A 23,525-nucleotide genomic window follows, 5' to 3' on the forward strand; every position below is an offset into this window, starting at 1 on the left:
CATTTTTGCTCCTTATAATTTGCTGGTACGACGACTGGCGTACGGAAGCTATTCTGTCGCCAATTCGATGTGTCTATATCAAGTGAATGACCCTGGTCACAATATGAAAAAAGAATCCATAGCCCATTTTGCAGCATCCTTTGTTTTTTTAAGGGAGCTTTGTGCAACATCGACGTGACAATTTCAGTTCACTCGGGAAAAAAGAACGCGCCAATGTCATACACTCGTAATTGACCACGCATACTGGACCAGAGATGTCCGTCAACGTAACCTTAGCTGACCACGATCAGCTGGCTTCCAAAAGCGAAGTGCAGAGTAAGTACTCCTTTCGTTGTTCTTCCTGAGTCTTCCGGCGGCCGAAGTCTAGACTCCAAAAGAGAAAAAAAGGCGAGTCAGGTTGGCCTTATCTATCGTTCACGCAAGCGTCATTTTCAGCTAGAAAGAAACCTAGTACCTAGCAAAAGTTGTTCCTTGCTGTGAAAATGACCATATTAAATTATAATTATGGTTTTAATAATTAATAATAATATAGTTATTAGGACTAACATGTTTATTAAAAATATATATTATTCAATCTCATGGTTGTAATATATTAAAAAGTTATCATAGCTGGAACAAAGTTTGATTAAATTAGAGAAGTTCTAGAAGAATTGATCTCACCGAAAAGTCCAGTGCAGAAAAGTTTGCACTCACCAGAGCTTTGTGTTCAAAGACCGTTAGCCTCACCAGATAATCTAGTGTTGTGTGTGTTGAACTCATCGGAGTATTTTTGATAAAGGGAAAGTCTAAGAACCTTGTTGGATAGCTCGGTGATCTGCACTGGATAACACCATAGCAATTATTGCAGAGAAAAATGAAGTGCAAAAGACTTCGAATTGTTATAGTTCATTTGACTTGTCTAGGATTATATGTGCTTATTTTAATTTATTACAATGGTTAGTGTATGTTTTTATATGTTAGATTACTTGTGTTTCCCTTTTTCTTATAAGTTAACTATATATTTTATTAGTTGTATGTTCTTTTCATACTATTAATTTCATAATTGATATCTTTTATATGTCATGAATCAATCTATAGGGTATCCTTTCTATTGTTATTAATAGTAAGTGTATATATCTTGTAAATATTCAAAACTTATATGCATATATTTATAGGAGTATATCTTATAAATTATGATTTTGAGATTAACATGTCTTGTTTAATATATCTTTTGTAGTCTAAAAAAAATCAACACGTTTAAAAATATACAATATTTAAAGATTTTATTAATATCATTGTCAATTTATTTCTATCTTTAAGACACTTTTAGAGCCGTGGCTTCGCGATAAGAACAACCTTACTGATCGAAAACAGAGGCACCGATCCAAAACCGTGGTCGGCACATGAGCTCGCTAGCTTTATTTTCATCGCAACCTAAACCACCGATCAAGTCGCACTTTTACTGCTAAATCTGCCAGTCAAACATGGCAGAAAATGGCCATTATTTCAAGCGGAAAGGCATGCATGCGTTCCACTCAGCCTTTCAGATTAACATCAGTTTAGAAAGATATGTAGCATGCCGCCTTCACGTCTTGTTGGTGCATTAAAAAAACAAACATACGTGGCTTTCCACTGCTTGATCAGGATGACGGAACAGCAACGGTTAATCACCTGCCTGGCACAGTGATAAACAGCGAGGTGGAGTCCTGGCGTGCACGCAGTTCACCGGGCCATGCCATGCTTCACTCGGAAAGCAGCGGCTGAACCACGCGGGCACGCCGCAGCCGAATACGATGCCGAAAGCGACGGCTCCGGATTTGGGACGACGGAATCCACTGATTCGCCTCTGCCCGTCCCAGGAAGTTGCCGCGTCACATTCCGCCGCGCTTTTACAGCCCGCGCCCGCGTCGGCGGCTCTATATAAGCACCCGCGGCACACGGCTCCATTCCTCACCAGACACCAGCCCACCGCCACCGCCACCGCCACCGGCCCACCGCCACCGCCACCTTTTTCTTCGTATCCACACGCGCGCGTCGTAGCAACGCAGCAAAAGCTCGCACGTAGCAGTAGCACCGCAGCAGAGTTCGCACGTGGCCGCAAGGATGTGTGGCGGCGCGATCATCTCCGAGTTCATCCCGCAGCACGGCCGCGCGGCCGGTGGCAGCAAGCGGGGCCTCTGCGCCGGGGACTTCTGGCAGCAGAACTTCGACGACGTCCCAGCAGACCACGAGCTCACCGGCGCATCGTTCCCGCCCGACCAAGGTAACGTCTCTGACGCGCTACCACGCATGATCGATGCAGCACATTGACACCGACTCCCAACACACGATCGAGCATGCCTCTACGTGCAACTAGAACAGAGGAATTCTCTCAATAGCAGCTAACCGGCCGCTCGGCTGATGCGTAGGTCTGTACGTGGTTGCAGAGCCGGCCAGGAAGCGGGAGCGCAAGACGATGTACCGTGGCATCCGTCGGCGGCCGTGGGGCAAGTGGGCGGCCGAGATCCGCGACCCGGCCAAGGGCGCGCGCGTCTGGCTCGGCACCTTCGCCACCGCCGAGGCGGCCGCTCGCGCCTACGATCGCGCCGCGCGCCGCATCCGCGGGGCCAAGGCCAAGGTCAACTTCCCCAACGAGGACCCGCCGCCCGACCCCGATGTCCAGGGGATGGCGGTGATGAACAGGGAGCTCATGGACTACGACGCCGTCATGGGCTTCTTCCACCAGCACACGTACGTGCCCGACGGCGTGCCGGTGACAGCGGCGCCGGAGGAGGCGACCACGGTGGCGTACGTGCACCAGCAGCAGCTGCCGGAGCACCCGGACGCGGGGATGGAGCTGTGGAACTTCGATATCATCAACACGCCCGTGCCGATGTGATTGATCGTGAGATAGTGTGCCCTGCTGCTTTACTGCTTAAACTTGTCGCAGCCGGCAGCCCGTTGTTTCCAATATGTTTTTAAATGTTTCGTTAGGTTTCTACTTTATAGGACTTCGATGTAACTAGGGTAGAACTCTGAAACGACCGTTGTTGGCTTGTGCCATTCTTCTTCTAGCCGCATCGAGTTCTTGTGTAAAAATGAATGTCTCCAGGAATAAATTGCGATGGATTCATACTTCTTCTAACACTCAAAGACATGATGTACTTTTACCGGAGTTCTGAATTCTGTTTAATCATTGTTTAAACTGGATGGATCTTGGAAAATGTAATCTGGAGCAGCCGGTCCTTGGGTTTTTGCAGCTAAATACGTACAAACCTGTTTCCACGTTGGTATCCGTATACTGCAGTTAAAATGGAGTACGCATGAACGCAAGATTTTGCTTCAACTCATTTCTAAGGCATGTGCTTTTGGAAAATTTGATGAGAAACGCAGAATTCAAATGAGCAAACATCTGCTCAACAACTGAGGTGTTCCATTTAACGTCTACTAGGACACATCTGACAGTTCTGAGCATCATCAATCCGGGCCATCACCAACAATGCAAAAGACCATTTTCGTTTCTGAAACCCAGATGGTAGACCTTCGCATCGTTATACACCCATAATGACATGAGAAAGCATATTCGTAATGGGCTGGCAAACACAAGTGTTATAGTGCAAAAATAAGAACAAAATTTTATTGGTCTGGAACCCGGTAATAAAACAAGAATCTGACATCTAAAACAGTGTAATCCTGGCATCAAACAGTGATGTGTAGCTGATAAGAGCAATATGATATGGGGGGTGCAAAGTTTCTGCAACTTAGACCTTGAAGCCCCTGCTGTTCCTCCTTCCTCTTGCCTTCTCAAATTTCCTTCCCTTTGACCGAACATATGGTTTGGTGTGGCTGTGTGGGACCCCCGGAGCAGGGCCAAAGTGCTTAACAGCTTCCCTAGCATTCTTAGGACCCCTCAGGAGAATCTATTAAGAAATTATAAATTATGAGGGCAGTTAAATTCGACTAAACTCTATTAATGAAGATAAACAACTTCAGCAGGTGAAAGACGAATAGTAATCCAAAGGTATACAGTTAATATACAGAGGCGCAGGGGGAGTCCCAGAACTTATAAATAAATCAAGAAATCATATCTACACAGCTTAGAGACATAAGGGATGTCATAAGACTCCTAAGTCCTAACTAGAAACAGATCTCTCTCCATGACTACAAATGTTGGAGGATTCTTTATCTTTAGAACATATATGACAGAGACAAACATCATATCCTGTAATTATAACAATATATTGAAATACTGGTCAACACGTGTTGCACTGAAAGGAAGATATTTAAGTTAAAAAATTGACAGCGCTCTTCAGAAACCTAATGTAGCTGCAGCACATACACTTTCAACAGTTGAAATGCAAAGTTCCTAATTAAATAAGCACACATGTATTTATACTTTTATTCAACCACTAGGATGATTTATGGCTATCAGAAAATTTTAGTTGGACAATTTGACACCAGGGCAACCATAACAAAATGAGGCTGGTAAGGCAACCATGTGTAAAATTGAAAAGAATGCAGTGGGCAGCGCTTTCAAAACAAAGACAATACATAGAGACGGTAACATTGGAAATAGAAACTTCCTAATTAAATAATTATGTATGCATTCTATTCAACCAATAGGATAATTTCGTAGCTGTCAATTAACTAATTTTGGTCGGACCATTTCACACCAGGGCAACCATAACCAAATGCAATGGGCTGATAAGCCAACCATGTATGTGTATGCACCTTTTTTTTATCTCTTGTTTTGTTGAAACACCCCAAGAAGAGGGTAACCAATGCAATCTATTATCATGACTATTGAATAACGAGAAATTTGGATTTTTACCACTCTAGATAGTGGGCTTCGCAGTTTTGCCACTCCAAAGATTGGCTTCGCAAAATTGCCACTTAAAACATTGCTTCTTTGATTTCCCTGCTATTATGCAGTTTTAAAACAATGTTTGAGTGCCATTAAACATACAGGAACTGACATAATGGCAAGGAAATCAATGAGATGATGTTTTAAGTGGCAATTCTGCGAAGCCAATCTTTAGAGTGGCAAATCTACGAAACCCACTCTTTAGAGTAGCAAAAATCCAAATTTCTCGCTGAAACACAGTTACTAGTTCAACTAAATAGAATTGTCTTTTCCAATCTAGAAGTCTTCCCCTAATTCATACAAGAAATGAAACATATTATCAAGCATCATCACTAGGAAGCTGCAACTGAATTGCCGATTTAGAGAGCTGTACCGTGTTCTGGCCGAGCGGTGCACGGAGCGCGAGCTGGTCGAAGGTGAGGCACTCGCCACCAGCATTGATGATCCTGGCCCTCGCCGTCTCGGTGAACCTGAGCGCGCACACCTTCATCGCCGGCACCTCATTGATCCTCTTGTCGTCGGTCACAGAGCCCACGATCACAGCAATCTGGTCCCCCTATACTCCCGCAAGCCCAAAATGAGTAACGAACCCTCACATCAAGCATCCCCACCAAAATGGCAGGACAAGTTAGAAGTTACCTTCCCCTCCATGAACTTGACGAGGCGGCGCATGGAGAGCGGCGGGCGGTTGGTCTTGCTCATGAACAGCCGCTTCAGGACCACGGCGTTGAAGTTGCTCTTGGTCCTCCGCACTAGAAAGCGGTAGAGCTGAGTACAACAATTGAACGAAATCTGAGTCCCCGAGCACCAAACCCAAATGGCGAGGCTGCGAGAGAACCAGGTTCGGAAAGGACTGACCTTGACGAGGAGCTTGAGGTAGACATCGTCGGACTTGGGCGCCGTGCGCTTTGTCTTCTTGTTGCGGCCGCCGGCGACGAGGTCGATACCCTGCGCAGGATGGGATGGAGTCGTCGTGTCAGTTAGGCACAACGTTCTGAATACGAAGACGAGGATGAGGAGGACGAGATTACCATGGCTGTGCAGCGGCGGCGGCGGCGGCGGCGGTAAGGATGGAGGCGGCGGAGGGACGGGTCCTAGGGTTTTGGGGCGCCATGTGGGCGTAAGAATTAAGTACGGGGTGGATGGGCTGGGCCCATTTTCTCTTGCGAGGGAGTCAGCCCATATTAGCGTTGCCTGAGCCGAGCCCAAATTAACAGCTAATCACATGAAAATGAGCATGTTTACATTCGTATTGCACGGACCAAATCTTGTTCGGCTCAAGCGCAAATCGCGTTCACATAGGGTACGTTTGGTTAGAGGGCCGATTGTCATTTTTTTGGCAATTTAATTTTTTATTTGATAGTATGATAAGATGAATCAATTTTTTTAGAAGGATAGAATTTTGATGGGGTTAGCTAAAATTTGTAAGACCTGCTTATCATATATTTATTTTTTCATCAACATATAATCATATTACATCGTTGATTTATTTATAATAAGTATAATAGTATAATTGGATCGCAAATTAGATAAACGGTTTAGGAGATAATATCATTTAAAGTATGCTAACAAAAAAAGTGCATTTACTCTAACAAACTAGAATAGACCACATCAGTAGGGATAAAATTCAACCAGAACACATATGGCTTCGTCTAGTAGTTTTTTCACATATAGCCTCATCCAACACATGAGAAAAATATTCCATCTGGATGGCTATCCCATCCAGCTTACCCTCTAACCAAATACCTCATAAAAATAGATAACCATCTCCCATCCAGAAATATCTCTCTAACCAAACACACCCATATTACACCGGCGAGGTTGTGCGAATATAATTTCCGTCTTTAACTCTTCTTGTCCGATGATTCCACATATCAAATTATCTAAAAACAAAAAATTCTTTAAAAACAAATTTCTAAAATAAAGAATTAAACTAGACGACGCAAACCCTAATCGGAACATACAAACCCTAGTCACACCTATCCGTCCAATAAATACAACATTCTGAGTTTTAGTATATTAGTTTATAGTAAAATTCACTCTAAATTAAAAAAATTATAATTAATTAAACAAGTAAAATCAAGGAGATATGTATATGAATATATATACTTGTTGCTTATAGAAAATAATAACAAGCGTCGATTCTCAAAGTAAAGTAACACTCGGCCATTTTCATATATTTATTTATTCGTAGAATATTGGGAACATGCCTGCATATTGCGAAGTATACTCTATACTGCATACTTCAATCCTCCTTGATTATCAATTTTATTTATTTCTATATGTATTTATGCATCCCCTGGTCAGCCAATGCTGGCGGAGGTTCGTCACTCATCAGTTTACATCAGCAGAGATTCATCATGCATGGGTTCATTTGATTGACCGTATGTCCTAGCCTGGATCCTATTAGTGTGTCAGCATTCAGTATTATTTGTTTAGTTAGTTGTATATATTTAGATTGGCTGAGAAAACATTGTATTTAGTTGTCTGTATGAGTATATGCTATATGAGATTAGAATAAAAAAAGAAGTGTTAACCTGATATTTATTTTACATAAATACACTTTATAGTACTTAATTTATCATATTAAATATTAATTTAATTTGAAATATACTAATATAAATTAATATTCACTAATTATACGCTAATATCATCATAAGCTGAGTCAGACCTGCATCCCGTGAGTCTGTCTTCAGAGAAACACAATCGAAAACCGTTTTCTCCCACAATGATTTTGTATCAATCGAGTCAAACCCCAAAAGATGGTGCAGGCAACCAAATATCAGGATGTTGCATCATGTGAGCCTGATTAAGGCATATACATTCAATGGAACAGACCTATGTGAACCATACATGCAGGTAGGGCACAGTGCCATGCATGTACGGGAGATAGTAGTCTAGTATTACTATTTTTTCACGTTTCATAGAGCTAGTTTGCCGCACGGTGCAGTACTTGCTGTGCTGTAACCCTATAACCATATATACAAAGACCAAAGTGGTGGTCATATGTTCAGGAAATAAAAAGATATTGACACGCACGCCATTGATAGATGTCGATCTGTGCGCATGGATGAAAGAAAGCTAAACATGCAAACTGAACTTCAGCCCGGGGCCATAGGCTCAAATTTTCATTAAAATTATTATAGAAATAGTAGAAATTTTTAGATCCAAACTAATTTTGAATAGACTAACCTGTGTCTTGACCTAGGGCTGGTTCCGCTCATGGTCCGATCCAACACTTGTTGCACATAAAGGACTTAATTGGCGCCTAGAGCTTAAAGTGAAGACTCCAAATGGATGGCTACCGCCGAAATATACTTCGGGACGATTGGTATCGTAGGACGAATCCATCCACGAGCAGTGCAAATCATGGCGATGAGCAAGGATTAGTCCATCTCAGATCGCCCATAAATTGGATCGCGTTTTCCCAATGGAAGAAAGAATTGAATAATTACACAAATATATATTTCATCTATTATCTTAGTATACGGAAAAAAAAGGAGCCTCCACGTTAATCCTCAAGGACTACAAATTCCCACATTAATCGTAGAAAGTACAAAATATCTACACCATGTATAACTTTATGTCAGAAAGAAGGACGGCTCGGATTGGAGATACGAACTGGAAATTGAACCGAAAACGTCAGAAAGCCGAAAACGTCAGAAAGCACGGCTCGGATTGGATATACGAATTGGAAAACCGAAAGCACAGGTCGGATTGGTCTCCAAAACTTTACGTCAGAAAGCAGATAGATATTTAAATATTATAGGCATCTCCGTATCCTAATAGATTCCTCATCAATAGCTTATCATGACAATAAATATGGCATCACGAAAGACCAGAACAATACACGCAGGCCCAAATTTTGGAGTTCAATCGACAAGTACGGACACAGATCCAAAATTTTGTCGCCAATTGCTGAGGCTACAACTCGCGGACCACTACCACTTGGTTTGCAACTCGCCTGATTGGTATGCTCCATGCCCATGCCCATGCCTTCTTCATTGCCGTTACTATATTGACATCAGCATATTGCATATCATCAAATTAGTTTTGTTCTCAAAGTTAACCTGACAGATCCAAAACTCACGTACCACTTTCACCTTGGTTTCCATCTTGCCTGATTGGTATGCTCCATGCCCATGCCTTCTTCATGCACTATATTGACATACGCATATTACATATCATCAAATTAATTTTGTTCTCAAAGTAAACCTGACAGAATTCAAATTTTCTTTCACCTTGGTTTGCATCTTGCCTGATTGGTATGCTCCATGCCCATGCCTTCTTCATGCACTATATTGACATATGCATATTACATATCATCAAATTAATTTTGTTCTCAAAGTAAACCTGACAGAATTCAAATTATGTTGCTAAATCCGGAGGCTACACCTCACGGACCACTTTCACCTTGGTTTGCATCTGGCCTGATTGGTATGCTCCATGCCCATGCCTTCTTCATGGCCATTACTATATTGACATACGCATATTATGTATCATGACATTAATTTTGTTATCAAAGTAATGTTAATGTGAAGGCACCAGAGAGGAAGCATTTTTGAAGTACCTCATTAGCCTTCACATTTATTATATGGGTTTGAAGTACCTCATTAGCCTTAACAGTTATTATATGGGGACTAAACAATATCTCTAAAGATCCTGAAAATAAGCACAAAAAAGTGAGGCAGGAAGTATATGAAAAGGATTGCTAGCATACCATGATCATATCACAATTCCCATGTGCCTTTCTATTTTGATTTATTTGTTGTTAAAATTTTTTGTTATCCTAAGATGTATGTTCGTTATGTAATATTTTAGCATATATTTTGATTACTATACCATGAATATATCTGAATTTCCATTTGACTTTGTACATTGAGGTATCAATACTATGGCATATAAAAAACTCAATGAGCTGACGACAAAAGGAGAATCAATGACCATTAAAGTGAAAGTCATAAGAATATGGGATTCAATTAATAATGCAACTGATGAACTCATGAGCTTGGATATGATCTTGCTGGATGAACAGGTATTTTTTAGTAATCTTCGTCTATACAAATACATATTTTTTTATTGTTTATTAAATTCATCTGTTTCAACAGGGCGAAGTTATTCATGCTACTATCTGGAAGAATCTAATAGATACTTATAGACCACAGATCAATGAGAAAGCTATATATGCATTCAGTAATTTCAAAGTTCAGGAATCCAGCAGATACCGTCCATTGAGCAATTCGATTAAAATTGTTTTCATGTATAATACAAAGGTGAAACAGGTGAATGAAGAATCAGATAAGTTCCAGGAATACTACTTTGAATTTGCTACAAAAGACAAACTACTAGAACGAGAAAATAAAGATAAACAATGCTCAGGTAACTGTTTGGTTATGAACTAATTTAATTTATGATATTTTTATTGTACATTAATTTATCCTTAAATTTTCAGACATAATTGGGTTACTTACCAGTATTAAACCAGTACAAGAGAGAACAATAATGAGGAATACATCAAGTCAGCGTACTAAAGATATCCGCGAGATTGAACTTCTCCTGTTAGAGTAAGATAACATATTCATTAAATATATGGACATCCAAAAAATATTTTCTCGCATTCAGTTTTTACATTTAAAGTTCATGCCCTATACAACAAAAAAATTTCAGGGGTGAAAAAATCAGGATAACATTATGGGGGAAGCTAGCACATTATCTGAATGAAGATGTAATTGGAAAGCATACAGTTGTTATTGTTACATCAACCATGGTTGAAACCTCAATGTTCAAAAGTAAGTTCAAATATTGTACAATATATTATGATGATTTCTCATAAATATAGATAACATATAAATGAGTCAACCAGGTCTCTCTTTGAAGAGTACTAGCGCTACAAGATTATATACAGATTTAGATGTAACAGAAACTTGGCAACTCATTGACAGGTATGCAATATATTCTCTATGTATTTTCCTGAATATTGTAATTATTACATCTTTAAACCATTTATTTTTACGTCTTAATACCGTGTATTGTATAGGTACTCAAACGATGAAACTTTACCGAAAATAATGGAGGTAGACAAAAGTATACAAGGGACAGTAGAGGAGCAAATGTTTTACAACAGAAGAACATTACAGGAAATCACGGAAATGAGACATGACAACCCAACAGATCAAGTATATCATGTTTAATTGTTTAAACTTATATATTTGCAGTATTAACACTCATATATTTTATTTGTAGGATTTTGTATTTACATCAAAAGCTAGGATAGATAAGATACAAGAAAATGCTAGGTGGTGGTACATGTCATGCAAGTATTGCAACAAAATGTGTGATAAAATAGACGAGAAGTATTATTGCAATAACTGCGACAAATATCCCAACAAGACAACACCTAGGTAAATATGTTGGATCAGTCTTTATTAACATTGTTTTAGTTCTATTATATTTTCATTGTTGTAACACATGTGTTATAATAGATATTTTCTTCGACTGCAAATAAGTGACTCTATAACAACTACAATATGCACTGTATTTGATGATGAAGCACAAAGAATGGTCAACACATCTATCTCAAACTTACTGGATTCCCTTAATGGAAGCTGTGAAGACGTGCCCAAGATTATACAACAATTATATGGAAAAATATTTATCTTTCGATTCAAGCTGAGCAACCAAAACTTGACTGAAGGGAAGGCAGGCTATTTAGTAAAAAGAACATTTGTGCCTAATGAAAATCTTGAAACAAAATTCTTGAATGATAAAGATAAGAAGGTAAGGACTATTCTCTGTATTCTTAAATTTGCAATAGTATTCTCTTATATTATAGATTAATATCTTTATATCTTTATAGATTCTTCCTGACAGAAATTGATGCATGATAATGAACTGGAACAAATAAAAAATAAGGTTGTTGAATACATCTGCATGTAAGACTATATATTTTTTAAACCAAAACAAATGACTGAACAAAATATTTTATTTTCAGGAAGACAACACAAAGGATTCACCAATGAAAAAGACATCAAATTTTGCTGTGCATTGTGAAGAAGATATTGAAGATAGGGATGAAAGCAACATACGTTTCAGTGCCTGTAAAAGAAATAATTCATTATCAAGAAGTAGATGTATCATATTAGATGATGACTCAGATGAAGACCACACAAAAAGAACTACACCAAAAGAAAAGGATACAAAAGTTTGCAGCAAAAAGAAGAAAATTAGTATTGCAAAATCCAGAAAGGAAACTCCTAAAGTTGAAGGCTTGGAATTTGACGAAGATCTCACCAAACAGAAAGCTATTTTAGAACAAGCTATAAAGACTGGAATAAGATTAGGCAAAAAGATTAATGAGAAGAAGAGGAAATGCAAGGATACTGATGATAAAATATCACGGATCAAAGATCCTTACAGAAAAAGGAAAGGAAGAAATGTCATAATGGAGACAGAAATTCCAACTTATCAGGTATTTGAGTGAACAAAGCTTTATGTTTTCTTTGTGTTTACTGAACTGAACAACTTCTCGATATATTGCAGGTAGAACAAACCATTAATTCAGATTATATAGAAGATGACAATAACGACAAGGTGACCACCAATGAATATGAAATTGATGTGAAGAAGAGAAAACACAAGGACACTGGTGCTCACACAATTCGAAACAAAGGTGCTCATAAAAAAAAAGAAGCAGAAAGGTTGTGATCGATACGAAAAATTAAGATTATCAAATATTTTTAAATCAAGAAAACCTTTATATTTCATTTGCGTCTAATGAACTTAAGAACTTATCGATAATTTTTTTTTTGCAAGGATAGACTACTGATTCAGAGGAGCTAAAGGAAGAACAAAATGACAATGTGACAAATAAGTATGAGAAGATTGTACAAAAGAGACAAAACAAGCAAAAAAAAGGACGAAATGCTAGAAGATTAATTAAAATTAAAGATTCAGATGACCACAGAAAAATTGGTCATGCTAATGATGATTCTGATATAGAATCAAAGTTTTCAAAGAATGAGGTACTGTTCCACATAAACATATGTAGTCATTTCATATTTATTTACTAACATTATATGTACGAATACCATTTTTAACTTTTGGTAGGAACAACAAAGCAATACTAGAGGAGACATAGATGCTGCAAAGAACAAAAATATCAATGAGGTAATCCTATGAACATGTGTTTATCAATTTATTTTACCTAGATAAAATAATATATTGGAAATAAGTATTATCATATTTTTTACTGCACGTTACTAATTTTCAAAACAAACAATACTTTGCAGAACAAGCATAAAACTAATGCAGAAGAAGTAAAGGAGGACAATGAAGCTATTAGCGGCATAAGCAACTCTGATGAAGGATGCAATCCAAGACCTACAGTGAAAAGAAAGGAGACAAATATTAGTACCAAAAAGAACAGTGAAGAGGACATCTTACATGTTCACAAAACTGAACATCCAATTCTATATAGGTCACAAAGAAATAGGAGAGCACCTGTAAAATACATGTATTAGGTACATAATTATTGTTCTGCAGAGAGATGTCAGGAGGAATTTGGAAAAATATTCACGCACATGCTACTACGCTAATCCGTAGTTCTTACACTACAGTATGAATATTTCATCAAACTTCCTTGAATGTTATTGTTTTTCTTAATATGAATTCATAAAGCTTTGGACTACTTGATCTGATATCAGAAGTACGTATGCACGAAATTGTAAGAAATGTTGTCATTGAGTGAAAAGAAAAATGCTCACATTTTCATTGAAGAACATCATTGTTTGAACAACCTCCCAGTGGCCATATTGACATGCTTGCATCCAAGAAGTCTATACAATCAGAAAAACATGCATTTAGATATAACATATTGACCTCTATGTGCCATCTAACTGGTACAACTCAGTAAAGTCAACACGAAGCAATAGAAAACGAATCTAAATATTGAAACAGCAAACCAATAGAGACTCAGGAAATTTGCTGGATGTAGAAACTCAAGCGTCGCGTCGGCTGTGTCGTCCATTTGTTCGACTGCAGATCCGCCGAGCTCGCCATAGATTGCATCGCCTGAAAGTGCGACCTCATCTCCAGGGTCTCGCAGTGCTGAGTCGCTGCACCATCTCCTGCCAATCAATGTTGCCTCCCCGCTCCGAAAGACCCAGATCCAGAGCGAACCCATCAGATTCGCAGGAGAAATGGTGGATCTAGCGATTTCTTGCCGTCGCAGACAACGCAGGAAATGGGGAAAGGATGGGAAGGAAAAAAGATTGGAGGAGATGACGATGCAGGATTGGAGAAGACTAGAAATATACTTTGGACTGGCCAGTGAACAATACTTGGGCTGGCCCATATGCATTGATTGGGCTGACCAGTGAGCAATACTTGATCTGGCCCATATGCATTCTGTATTTGGAATAATTGGACTGCACACTCCGATTAGAATACGATTGCTATTAATCTGATCGTATCCGATTCAATCTCAGTTGGGAACAAACGGATACGCCAGAATAAATTCAACTCCATTGCTCACGATTCTCAATCATCTTCAAAACTGTTGATTCAACACCTCATTAAATCAACAAGGTATTATCAGTTTCATTATATTTCAATATATTTCTGCCTATCACTTTTGTCCTTAAATTTTGTAATCTAATTCCTCTATAACTTTTGTATTTAACAGACAAACTTGAATCTCTATCAATCATACAATTTTCATTTACATCTTATACTATTCTCAGCACAAATTCTATGTTCATACATTATTTAAATTTCTAATCTAACAAGCTATCTTTCATAGAATTTTTCAGTTTCAAATGAGTTGAAAACTGGTGATTCAACACCTCATTAAATCAACAAGGTATTATCAGTTATATTATATTTCAATATATTTCTGCCTATCACTTTTGTCCTTAAATTTTGTAATCAAAATTCTTAATAACCTTTGTATTTAACAGAGAAACTTCAATCTCTATCAATCATACAATTTTCATCTACATCTTATACTATTCTAAATTGAAAAACTGCACTAGATTCTTATGTTCATGAGGAAAAAATTCAGCACATATTACATTGTTTGGCAAGGTGAAAGACAAAAGCCGGGATAGCAACTTTCTGGTAGACACAACTACTTGAGTGCATCATCAGCATATGAAAGGCGAAATGCTATCAGCTGGGCAGCTGAAGCAGTACTAAACTACTTTACTCAATCAATTCTATTTAATTCAGATTGCTTTCTTGCCTCAGCTCACCAATTCATTTTTTGGTGCAACATTATATATTGATTGCTTCCCAGATTTTTCAAACCATACTCCATTAACCATTATCACGTTTAAAATCAGTAAGCAGTATTCAACATGGTGCAACATAACAAAAAATTGAAAAACTACAATAGATTTTCTATATGCAAGTAGTACAAACCTTGAGGTCTCATAAGATATTTTCTTCGATGAGCGAAATGGCCAAAACAAGACCCAGATTTGAATATCGAATGCTGACTGTAACCTTGCTGCTCAAGTCGCAAATTGGTCAAAAATATAGTATCTAGAAGAGGAATAACATGAGGCTTATGTATATAAAACCAAGGGCCAATGAAAAATGAGAGTGACAATTACCATGTTTAAAATCAAAAGGCAGTATTCAACATGGTGCAAGATAACAAAAAATTGTAAGACTGCACTAGATTTTCTATATTCTTCATACATATTGTGTTCATACATTATTTAAATTTCTAAATCAAACAACCTATCTTTCATAGAATTTTTCAGTTTCAAATTAGTTGAAACTCATATATATGTAAAATGATAAAACTATCGATAACTCATGTACATCTTATGCAAGTAGTACAAACCTTGAGGTCTCATAAGCACATCTACACGCACTTCAGTCGCTGTCCTGGAGGAGAAAATCTAGAACAATGTCTGCATATGCTGAAATACAGAATAGGTAGGGTGTGAACACATATGAGGAAAAAATTCAGCACATATTACATTGTTTGACAAGGTGAAAGACAAAAGTCGGGATAGCAACCTTATGGTAGACACAAAGTCTTGAGTGCATCATCAGCATATGAAAGGCGAAATGATTATGTATATAAATCCAAGGGTTAATGAAAAACGAGAGTGACAACTACTATGTTTAAAATCAGTAGGCAGTATTCATCAGGTGCAAGATACCAAAAAACTAAAAGTCTGCACTACATTTTCTTTATAGTTCATACATAATGTGTTCATACATTATTTAAATTTCAAAATCTAACAAGCTATCTTTCATGTTACCTTAAGTACAGTTATAAAATATACACTTCAATGGCACACCAATCAGGAGGACAAGCATTACTGAATAGAAAGAGGAGGAAAGAACAACTTGACTTGAAAAAAAACAAAAGGCAACCTGTAAATGCAGAGGAAACAAGCAAGGCAAACTCAAGAGTACGAAGAGTTAAAAGAAAGGAAATACTTCAGCAAAAGAAGGAAGCGAAGCGTGCAAGAATAGACAATTACATGAAAAACAAAGATACCATGAACGAAGCATCCAGCAGTACGAAGCGTTTACAAAATGTTGATAGCAAAATATGGAACTTTGGAAAACCAACATGCAGATGCAAGAATTGCAATGCTCTGCTATGGCACGAGGAAAGACTGGCTCCCAATGTAGGAACAAAAAATCCATCTTTTGGAATCTGCTGCAAACAAGGAAAAATCAGCCTGCCTCCACAGAAGGAGGCTCCACCTTACCTCGAGAACCTCTTAAAAGGTGGAGAAAAAGAATCAAAAAACTTCAGAGAAAACATCAGGTCTTATAACTCAATGTTTGCATTTACATCCATCGGAGGAATTGTGGACAAAGAAATAAACAAAGGGTACGGACCATACGTTTTTCGAATGCATGGTCAGAACTACCACCACATTGGAACTCTTCTTCCTGAAGAAGGCAGCAAACCACGCTGGGCACAACTATACATCTACGATACCGAACATGAGGTAGCAAACAGGATAAGCGCATCGGGATGCAAAGAAGAGAAATCATCAGTTGATCCTAGCATTGTCGCCGGTCTTCAGAACATGCTAGATGAGAACAATAGCCTAGCCAAAACATTCAGAATGGCACGAGATAGATTCAGAGAAGAGGACTACCATGACTACACGCTCCGATTAATAGGAAAGCGAGATAGAAATGGGACACATAGCTTGCCATCAGCATCTGAAGTTGCAGCCTTGGTTGTGAGAGATCCAACTGAAGAAAGCGAAGGGCGTGACATCATAGTCGAGTACAAAGATATGATGCCCCAAAGAATATCAGAAATCCATCCAAAGCTCATGTCCCTACAATATCCACTGCTCTTCCCATATGGAGAAGATGGATTTACACTCGATATACCATACAAATATAAAGCAAATGTTAAATACAAAAGGAATCATGTAACTATGCTAGAATACTATGCATACTATCTTCATCAGCGTCCAGGTGAATCAATGTTGCTGCTGATGTCAAGACGTCTATCACTACAATTTTGGGTTGATGTTTTCACATGCATCGAGCAAAATAGACTTAATTGGATCAGGCACAATCAAGGAAAGCTTAGAACAGAACTTTACAGCGGTTTGCAAGACGCTATCCAACGAAGAGACACTAGAACAGACCAGGTCGGGAAAAGAATATATCTACCTTCAAGTCATACAGGAAGTCCAAGAAATAAGGCACAAAACTTTCAGGATGCAATGGCAGTATGTCGCTGGGTTGGATCCCAAACCTCTTTATAACATTCACATGCAATGCAAAGTGGCCAGAGATACAATATATGCTAGATGAAACAAAAGACAAACAAACACCAGCAGACCGATCTGATATTGTAGTACGAGTCTTCATGATAAAACTGAGAGAATTGCTACAAGACATAGTGAAAGGGAAACGCTTCGGAGAAACCACATCAGGTTAGCACCATCAAACATCAATATTTATTAGACGTTTATTTATTACCCATAGTTGTTTACTACTCAACTAAGAACTATGATATTTAATTGCAGTCATCTACACAATAGAATTCCAAAAACGGGGGCTCCCGCATGCACACATCCTAATATTTCTTAAAGATAGAAACAAGTGCCATGATCCAACACAAATCGACGATATCATATCTGCTGAGATCCCAGACAAAGAAGAGGACCCTGAGGCATATGCAACTGTTGAGAACTTCATGATGCATGGGCCATGTGGAGAGACAAACAAAAATTCGCCATGCATGGTGGATAACAAATGCACCAAACACTTTCCAAAAGGATTCAATTCTGAGACAATAATTGACGAAGACGGCTTTCCTGTATACAGGAGGCGAGATGATGAGAGACAAATAAAGAAGGGCAAAACCATGCTTGACAACAGATTTGTCGTGCCTTACAATAGGGATTTGTTGGTCAAGTTCCAAGCTCATATAAATGTAGAATGGTGCAACATGTCTAGGTCGATCAAATACCTATTCAAATACATTCACAAGGGCGTTGACTACGTTGTAGGTTTACTAAAGGAGAAAGGATCATCAGAAGATGAAATAGACGAGATCAAGAAATACCTAGAAATGAGATACATATCAACAACCGAAGCATGTTGGAGACTGTTCCAATTTGATCTACATTACCAAGATCCACCGGTTGAGAGGCTAAATTTCCATCTAGAGAACGAGCAACAAGTCATTTTCCCAGACTCAACAGATATAGAAAAAATAGTGAGAAAAGAAGGAGTGAAAATTACTAAGTTCACTGAATGGATGGAGACAAACAAACAGTATGAAGAAGCAAGAGAACTAAAATATGGAGATTTTCCTACTAAATGGGTATGGCACAGTGACAAGAGAAAATGGGAAAAACGAAAAAAACATTATGCAATAGGAAGAATCTATTACGCACATCCAGCAAGTGGAGAGAGATATTATCTCAGGATGCTACTCAACACCGTCAAAGGATGCACATCATACGAGGACATCAGGACAGTAGCTGGAGTCATCCACCCAACATTCAAATCAGCATGCCAAGCATTGGGATTTCTTGATGACGACAATGAGTGGATCGAGTGCATCAATGAGGCAGCTAATTGGGCAACTGGAATACAATTACGCCAATTATTTACCACGATAATGTGCCACTGCGAGGTAACAGACCCAAAATTGTTGTGGGAATCAACATGGGAAGCACTCTCTGAAGACATACAACACAAGAGAAGGATTATCCTAAATTTTTCAACGCTAAAGCTGACTGATTCTCAGATGAAAGAATACACTTTGATTGAGATAGAGAAATTAATGCGACAAGCTGGAAAGTCGATGAAGGATTATCCGGAAATTGAATTGCCAAACGCAGATGAGTTTGAGGAACTTGGCAACAGACTTATAAACGAAGAGGAAAACTATGACAAGGACAAACTAAAAGATGAACACCTCACCATATTCAACAATCTTAATCCAGACCAGAAACAAGCATTTCGAGCAATTATAGAGTCAATAGAGAAAAAACTGGGAAAACTAATATTTGTTGAAGGCTACGGCGGCACTGGTAAGACATATTTATGGAAAGCCATTACAACAAAGCTACGTTCCGAAAGAAAGATAGTACTTGCAGTGGCTTCATGTGGCATTGCTGCTCTACTACTCCAAGGTGGAAGAACGGCACACTCCAGATTCCACATTCCACTTAACATAACTGATGAATCTACATGTGAAATCAAACAAGGCTCCCATTTGGCAGGGCTGCTAAGTAAGACATCAATAATTTTGTGGGATGAGGCTCCAATGACACATAGAAACTGCTTTGAGGCACTTGACAAAAGCCTAAGGGATATACTCAAGTTTACAAATGAAAATACTGAGACAAGACCATTTGGTGGCATGACAGTTGTGCTAGGTGGGGACTTCCGACAAATTCTTCCCGTGGTGCCTAAGGGAAGGAGAGAGCATATAGTAAATGCATCAATCAAGCGCTCATATCTGTGGAAATACTTTGAAATATTGAAGCTCACACAAAACATGCGGCTCAGTTGTATATCAAATAACATGATAGAACAGCAGCATGTTGCAGAATTTGCAGAGTGGATACTTAATATTGGTGATGGGAAAACAGCATCAGATGACGGAGAAGAGTTCATAAAAATTCCATGTGATCTACTGCTAAACAAAGGAGATGACTCCAGAGAAACAATTGTCAAAAGCACGTATCCAAACTTGATGTCTAACTACAAAAACAGAAATTTCCTTGAAGAAAGAGCCATATTGTGCCCAAGAAATGAAACGGTTGAGCAAATAAATGACTATATCATGAGCCAAATAAAAGGTGAAGAGGTGACATACCTAAGCTGTGACTCTTTATGCAATGCATCAACAAACAACATGGAGCACATGTACCCTAAGGAGTTCCTCAACACCTTGAAGTTCCCAGGGATTCCAAACCACGAACTAAAGCTCAAAGTCAGACTGCCAGTTATGCTCCTAAGAAATATCAATCAATATACAGGGTTATGCAATGGTACAAGAATGACAATCACTCAACTTGGAAAAAATTCCATCGAGGCACAAATAATTACCGGAACATATGTGGGGGACAAAGTAACTATACCACGAATAATCATGTCACCGAGCGATACAAAGTGGCCGTTCAAGCTAAGAAGAAGACAATATCCTCTATCAGTTTGCTTTGCTATGACTATCAATAAGAGTCAAGGACAATCACTTAACAAGGTTGGATTGTATTTGCCTAAACAAGTATTCTGTCATGGACAATTGTACGTGGCATTATCTAGAGTCACAAACAGACAAGGTTTGAAGGTGCTTATCGACGACTCGGAAAGTCAAGAGGACGACATGGCAAAGAACATTGTTTACAAAGAAATATTTGAATAGATGAATATTACTAAAAAAAATAAATGTTCATCCAGCAAGATCATATCCAAGCTCATAAGTTCAAAAGTTGCATTATTAATGCTCATTGATTCTACTTTAATGCTCATTGATTCTACTTTTTGTCGTGAGCTCATTCAGTTTTTTATATGCCAACAAATAAATCATATGCTGCCATAATGTTTGTAACTCAAAGTACAAAGGCAAATGAGAATTGTGATATGATCATGGTATGGTACCAATCCTTTTGAAATACTCCCTGCACAGTTTAATATGGACTATCATAAAGAACAACAACAATAATACTCTTCTGTTGAATTATATCTAACTACAATAATACTTTTCTGTTGAATTACTTATCCTCATATAGATGACTTATAAAATGTTTACATAAAGAATGTTCAAAAAACATACTAATTATAGACAACACATTACAAATTCTAATGCAATCAACGCACCCACAATATAAATCCCTGGCTTACGTCATGCGCAACGCAATATAAGAATGTATCAGATAACCAATATATATAGAGTTTACGGTAAGCTTTACACTCAGATCATGACATCTGATAAGCAAGTAACCTCAAAATTCAAAAGTATAGAGAGAGTACCCTAAAAGGAGGTCTGTGAGGACCATACCAGGAGAGGCAGTGTATACTCCAACTTTTGATCTTCTCCAACAGACAATTCTAAACTAACAACAGAGATAGAAAACATACCCAGCTCCGCAAAGATCCCTTGATTCATCAATAAATAGCTGTTTTTCTTTGGCTCACCTACTATTTGAATCAAAAATTTCAGAAAAATCAAAAACCCTTAACTAAACATGAACACAAAATTAGGGAGACACTCACTGCAATGGAGAAGGATCCGAGGAGACATGACATTATAAATTCTAATACAATCAAATATACCTCAAAAACATACATGATTAACTAACAATAACACATATAAATAAATTTATTACATTGATGGAGGTTTACAGAGAACAAAGGGACAAAGATGATTGAAGAAAGAAGAAAAAATACAGGCAATTCACCACAGTCCCCACCAAAACAAACAAGATAACTAACGACCGGATTTGTAATCAATATATGACGACCGGATTTTTAATCGATATAGCACGACGGTGGAATTTTTGCTCCCTAAATAAAATCTTTCCGCCTAGATCTTGCCCAACAGACAATTCTAAACTAACAACAGAGATAGAAAACATACCCAGCTTCTCAAAGATCCCTTAATTCTTCAATAAATAGTTTTCTTTCTTTTGGCTCACCTACCATTTGAATCAAAAAGTTCAGAAAAATCAAAAACCCTAAACTAAAAATGAACATAAAAAATAAGGGAACACTCACTGCGATGGAGGAGAATCCGATGAACAAAGGAGCAAAGGAGGTGACAAGCTGCACGGGAAGGCGAGGAGAACACACGCTATTTGAATCAAAAAGTTCAGAAAAATCAAAAACCCTAAACTAAAAATGAACATAAAAATAAGGGAACACTCACTGCGATGGAGGAGAATCCGATGAACAAAGGAGCAAAGGAGGTGACAAGCACCACGAGAAGGCGAGGAGAACACACGGCAAAGCTTACCCCGGAACGCAGGACGCAGGCAGAGCAAGGGCGCAACCAGCAGATCCGCGGCTCTGCAAGATCTGGGAAGGGCAACGAGCCGAAATCATCAGACGGCCGGATTGGGGACTGGGCGATTGGGGAATCATCAGGCGTATGGAGCCTCTGGAGCTGTAGCACAGAACTGTAGTGGACAGTTGGATGGATAAGGGTGAGCTGAATAGGGAAATGAAGCCAAGGGGCGAAACTTAAAAAATGATAGCTTCGGTGAGCAGTGTGGCTCAGGGAGGTCAAATACGGATAAAATTTTGTTTTGCAAACGGATGGATAGATATTGCAAATAAATAATAAACTTGCTCATGTAAGTGAACATATGTATTTTCCTTTCTTTTTTCAATATTATTACTTCTAAATAAAATTATTGCTCAAAAAAACACAATACAATCAAGGATACCGTGCCAATAATGGACAAAACTGTTTGCTTCAAACAATCAAGAAATTAAACTACAATTATCTAAGTTAAAAATACATCTTTCTCTGACTTTTATTTGTAACTAAAGACTAATTTGTTGCATAGACAACAACATATTTAAATTTCAAATAAATAAAATTTTATGAATAAAAAATAATACTAAATCTATTGCTATAAAATTATTGTGTCACTTTCATGTTTCATTCAGACATTTGCCATGCATTGATGCTTCAAATACACAATCTTGCCACGTAACATCCCACTTTCACACAGAAGAATATCATCTTAGATACATTTCATCGAAGTTTAAATTATTCTCTTCAAATAAAATAACTTTCAGCCACAATATAATTGTACCAAATTACCGGAAGTTTAAATTATTCTCTTCAAATAAAATAACTTTCAGCCACAATATAATTGTACCAAATTACCGAAATACTTGACTTACAACTGACTAATAATTTGTCTACAATTAAATAAATAAGATGTATCACGACTAGCCGCGCAAATGCGCGGGCAGCCTTACTAGTTGCTTTAAATTTGTGAACTTTTCTAGAAAAGGAGTACTAGAGCACTTATCGCGCAGGCGGGTGCGCCAACATGCAGGAGATAGTCTACGATTTGTTCAGGTTCACGGAGCCGCACAGTGAATCAGTGATGTACATGGTGTACCATGCATACAAAATGGTGAGCGCACGTTCCAAAGTCTTTCGAAGTGCTTTTACTATATATGTTATACGTATGGTTACATACACGATCGACGTGCATACGTAGTGCAC

At 38.3% G+C, this 23,525-nt stretch overlaps 4 protein-coding genes and 1 long non-coding RNA gene across 14 annotated transcripts; 3 read left to right on the forward strand and 2 right to left on the reverse strand.

Annotated features, from left to right (window-relative positions):
• Positions 1-1,916: 1,916 nt before the first annotated feature.
• Positions 1,917-3,103, forward strand: LOC133892829 (ethylene-responsive transcription factor RAP2-3-like). 2 transcript variants are annotated; one of them, XM_062333794.1, is made up of 2 exons: positions 1,917-2,242; positions 2,388-3,103. In XM_062333794.1, the coding sequence occupies exons 1-2, from the start codon at positions 2,083-2,085 to the stop codon at positions 2,855-2,857; spliced, it is 630 nt and encodes a 209-aa protein (XP_062189778.1). In that variant the 5' UTR covers positions 1,917-2,082; the 3' UTR covers positions 2,858-3,103. The 2 variants fall into 2 exon arrangements, with proteins under 2 accessions (XP_062189778.1, XP_062189779.1); XM_062333795.1 differs by having other exon boundaries at positions 2,406-3,103.
• A 420-nt stretch (positions 3,104-3,523) lies between these two features.
• On the reverse strand, positions 3,524-5,982 carry LOC133892830 (large ribosomal subunit protein eL18x-like). The gene is made up of 5 exons (XM_062333796.1): positions 5,854-5,982; positions 5,681-5,770; positions 5,462-5,590; positions 5,196-5,378; positions 3,524-3,878 (listed from the first exon to the last, which is right to left on the reverse strand). The coding sequence occupies exons 1-5, from the start codon at positions 5,854-5,856 to the stop codon at positions 3,720-3,722; spliced, it is 564 nt and encodes a 187-aa protein (XP_062189780.1). The 5' UTR covers positions 5,857-5,982; the 3' UTR covers positions 3,524-3,719.
• A 2,557-nt stretch (positions 5,983-8,539) lies between these two features.
• LOC133893263 (uncharacterized) lies at positions 8,540-13,283 on the reverse strand. Of its 3 annotated transcripts, none has more exons than XR_009904467.1 (7): positions 13,265-13,283; positions 10,294-10,378; positions 9,393-9,484; positions 9,236-9,295; positions 9,064-9,118; positions 8,917-8,980; positions 8,540-8,835 (listed from the first exon to the last, which is right to left on the reverse strand). It is a non-coding gene; the product is annotated as an uncharacterized LOC133893263 (long non-coding RNA). The 3 variants fall into 3 exon arrangements; XR_009904466.1 differs by lacking the exon at positions 13,265-13,283 and adding an exon at positions 11,836-11,966; XR_009904465.1 differs by lacking the exon at positions 13,265-13,283 and having other exon boundaries at positions 10,294-10,432.
• LOC133893262 (replication protein A 70 kDa DNA-binding subunit B-like) lies at positions 8,664-13,457 on the forward strand. 7 transcript variants are annotated; one of them, XM_062334248.1, is made up of 12 exons: positions 8,664-8,793; positions 9,706-9,857; positions 9,931-10,201; positions 10,275-10,386; positions 10,490-10,611; positions 10,686-10,764; positions 10,860-10,998; positions 11,066-11,223; positions 11,305-11,599; positions 12,640-12,844; positions 12,933-12,988; positions 13,111-13,457. In XM_062334248.1, exons 2-12 carry the CDS (start codon positions 9,717-9,719, stop codon positions 13,339-13,341), a joined length of 1,809 nt encoding a protein of 602 aa, XP_062190232.1. In that variant the 5' UTR covers positions 8,664-8,793; positions 9,706-9,716; the 3' UTR covers positions 13,342-13,457. The 7 variants fall into 7 exon arrangements, with proteins under 7 accessions (XP_062190232.1, XP_062190231.1, XP_062190228.1 ...); XM_062334247.1 differs by having other exon boundaries at positions 12,640-12,843; positions 12,929-12,988; positions 13,111-13,456; XM_062334244.1 differs by lacking the exons at positions 12,933-12,988; positions 13,111-13,457 and adding exons at positions 11,814-12,290; positions 12,362-12,519 and having other exon boundaries at positions 12,640-12,847.
• Positions 13,458-16,128: 2,671 nt separating this feature from the next.
• LOC133892964 (uncharacterized) lies at positions 16,129-20,705 on the forward strand. The gene is made up of 2 exons (XM_062333950.1): positions 16,129-17,287; positions 17,848-20,705. Exons 1-2 carry the CDS (start codon positions 16,129-16,131, stop codon positions 20,703-20,705), a joined length of 4,017 nt encoding a protein of 1,338 aa, XP_062189934.1.
• Positions 20,706-23,525: the final 2,820 nt, after the last annotated feature.

Source organism: Phragmites australis, chromosome 15, assembly GCF_958298935.1.
Source record: "Phragmites australis chromosome 15, lpPhrAust1.1, whole genome shotgun sequence".
NCBI lineage: Eukaryota > Viridiplantae > Streptophyta > Magnoliopsida > Poales > Poaceae > Phragmites > Phragmites australis.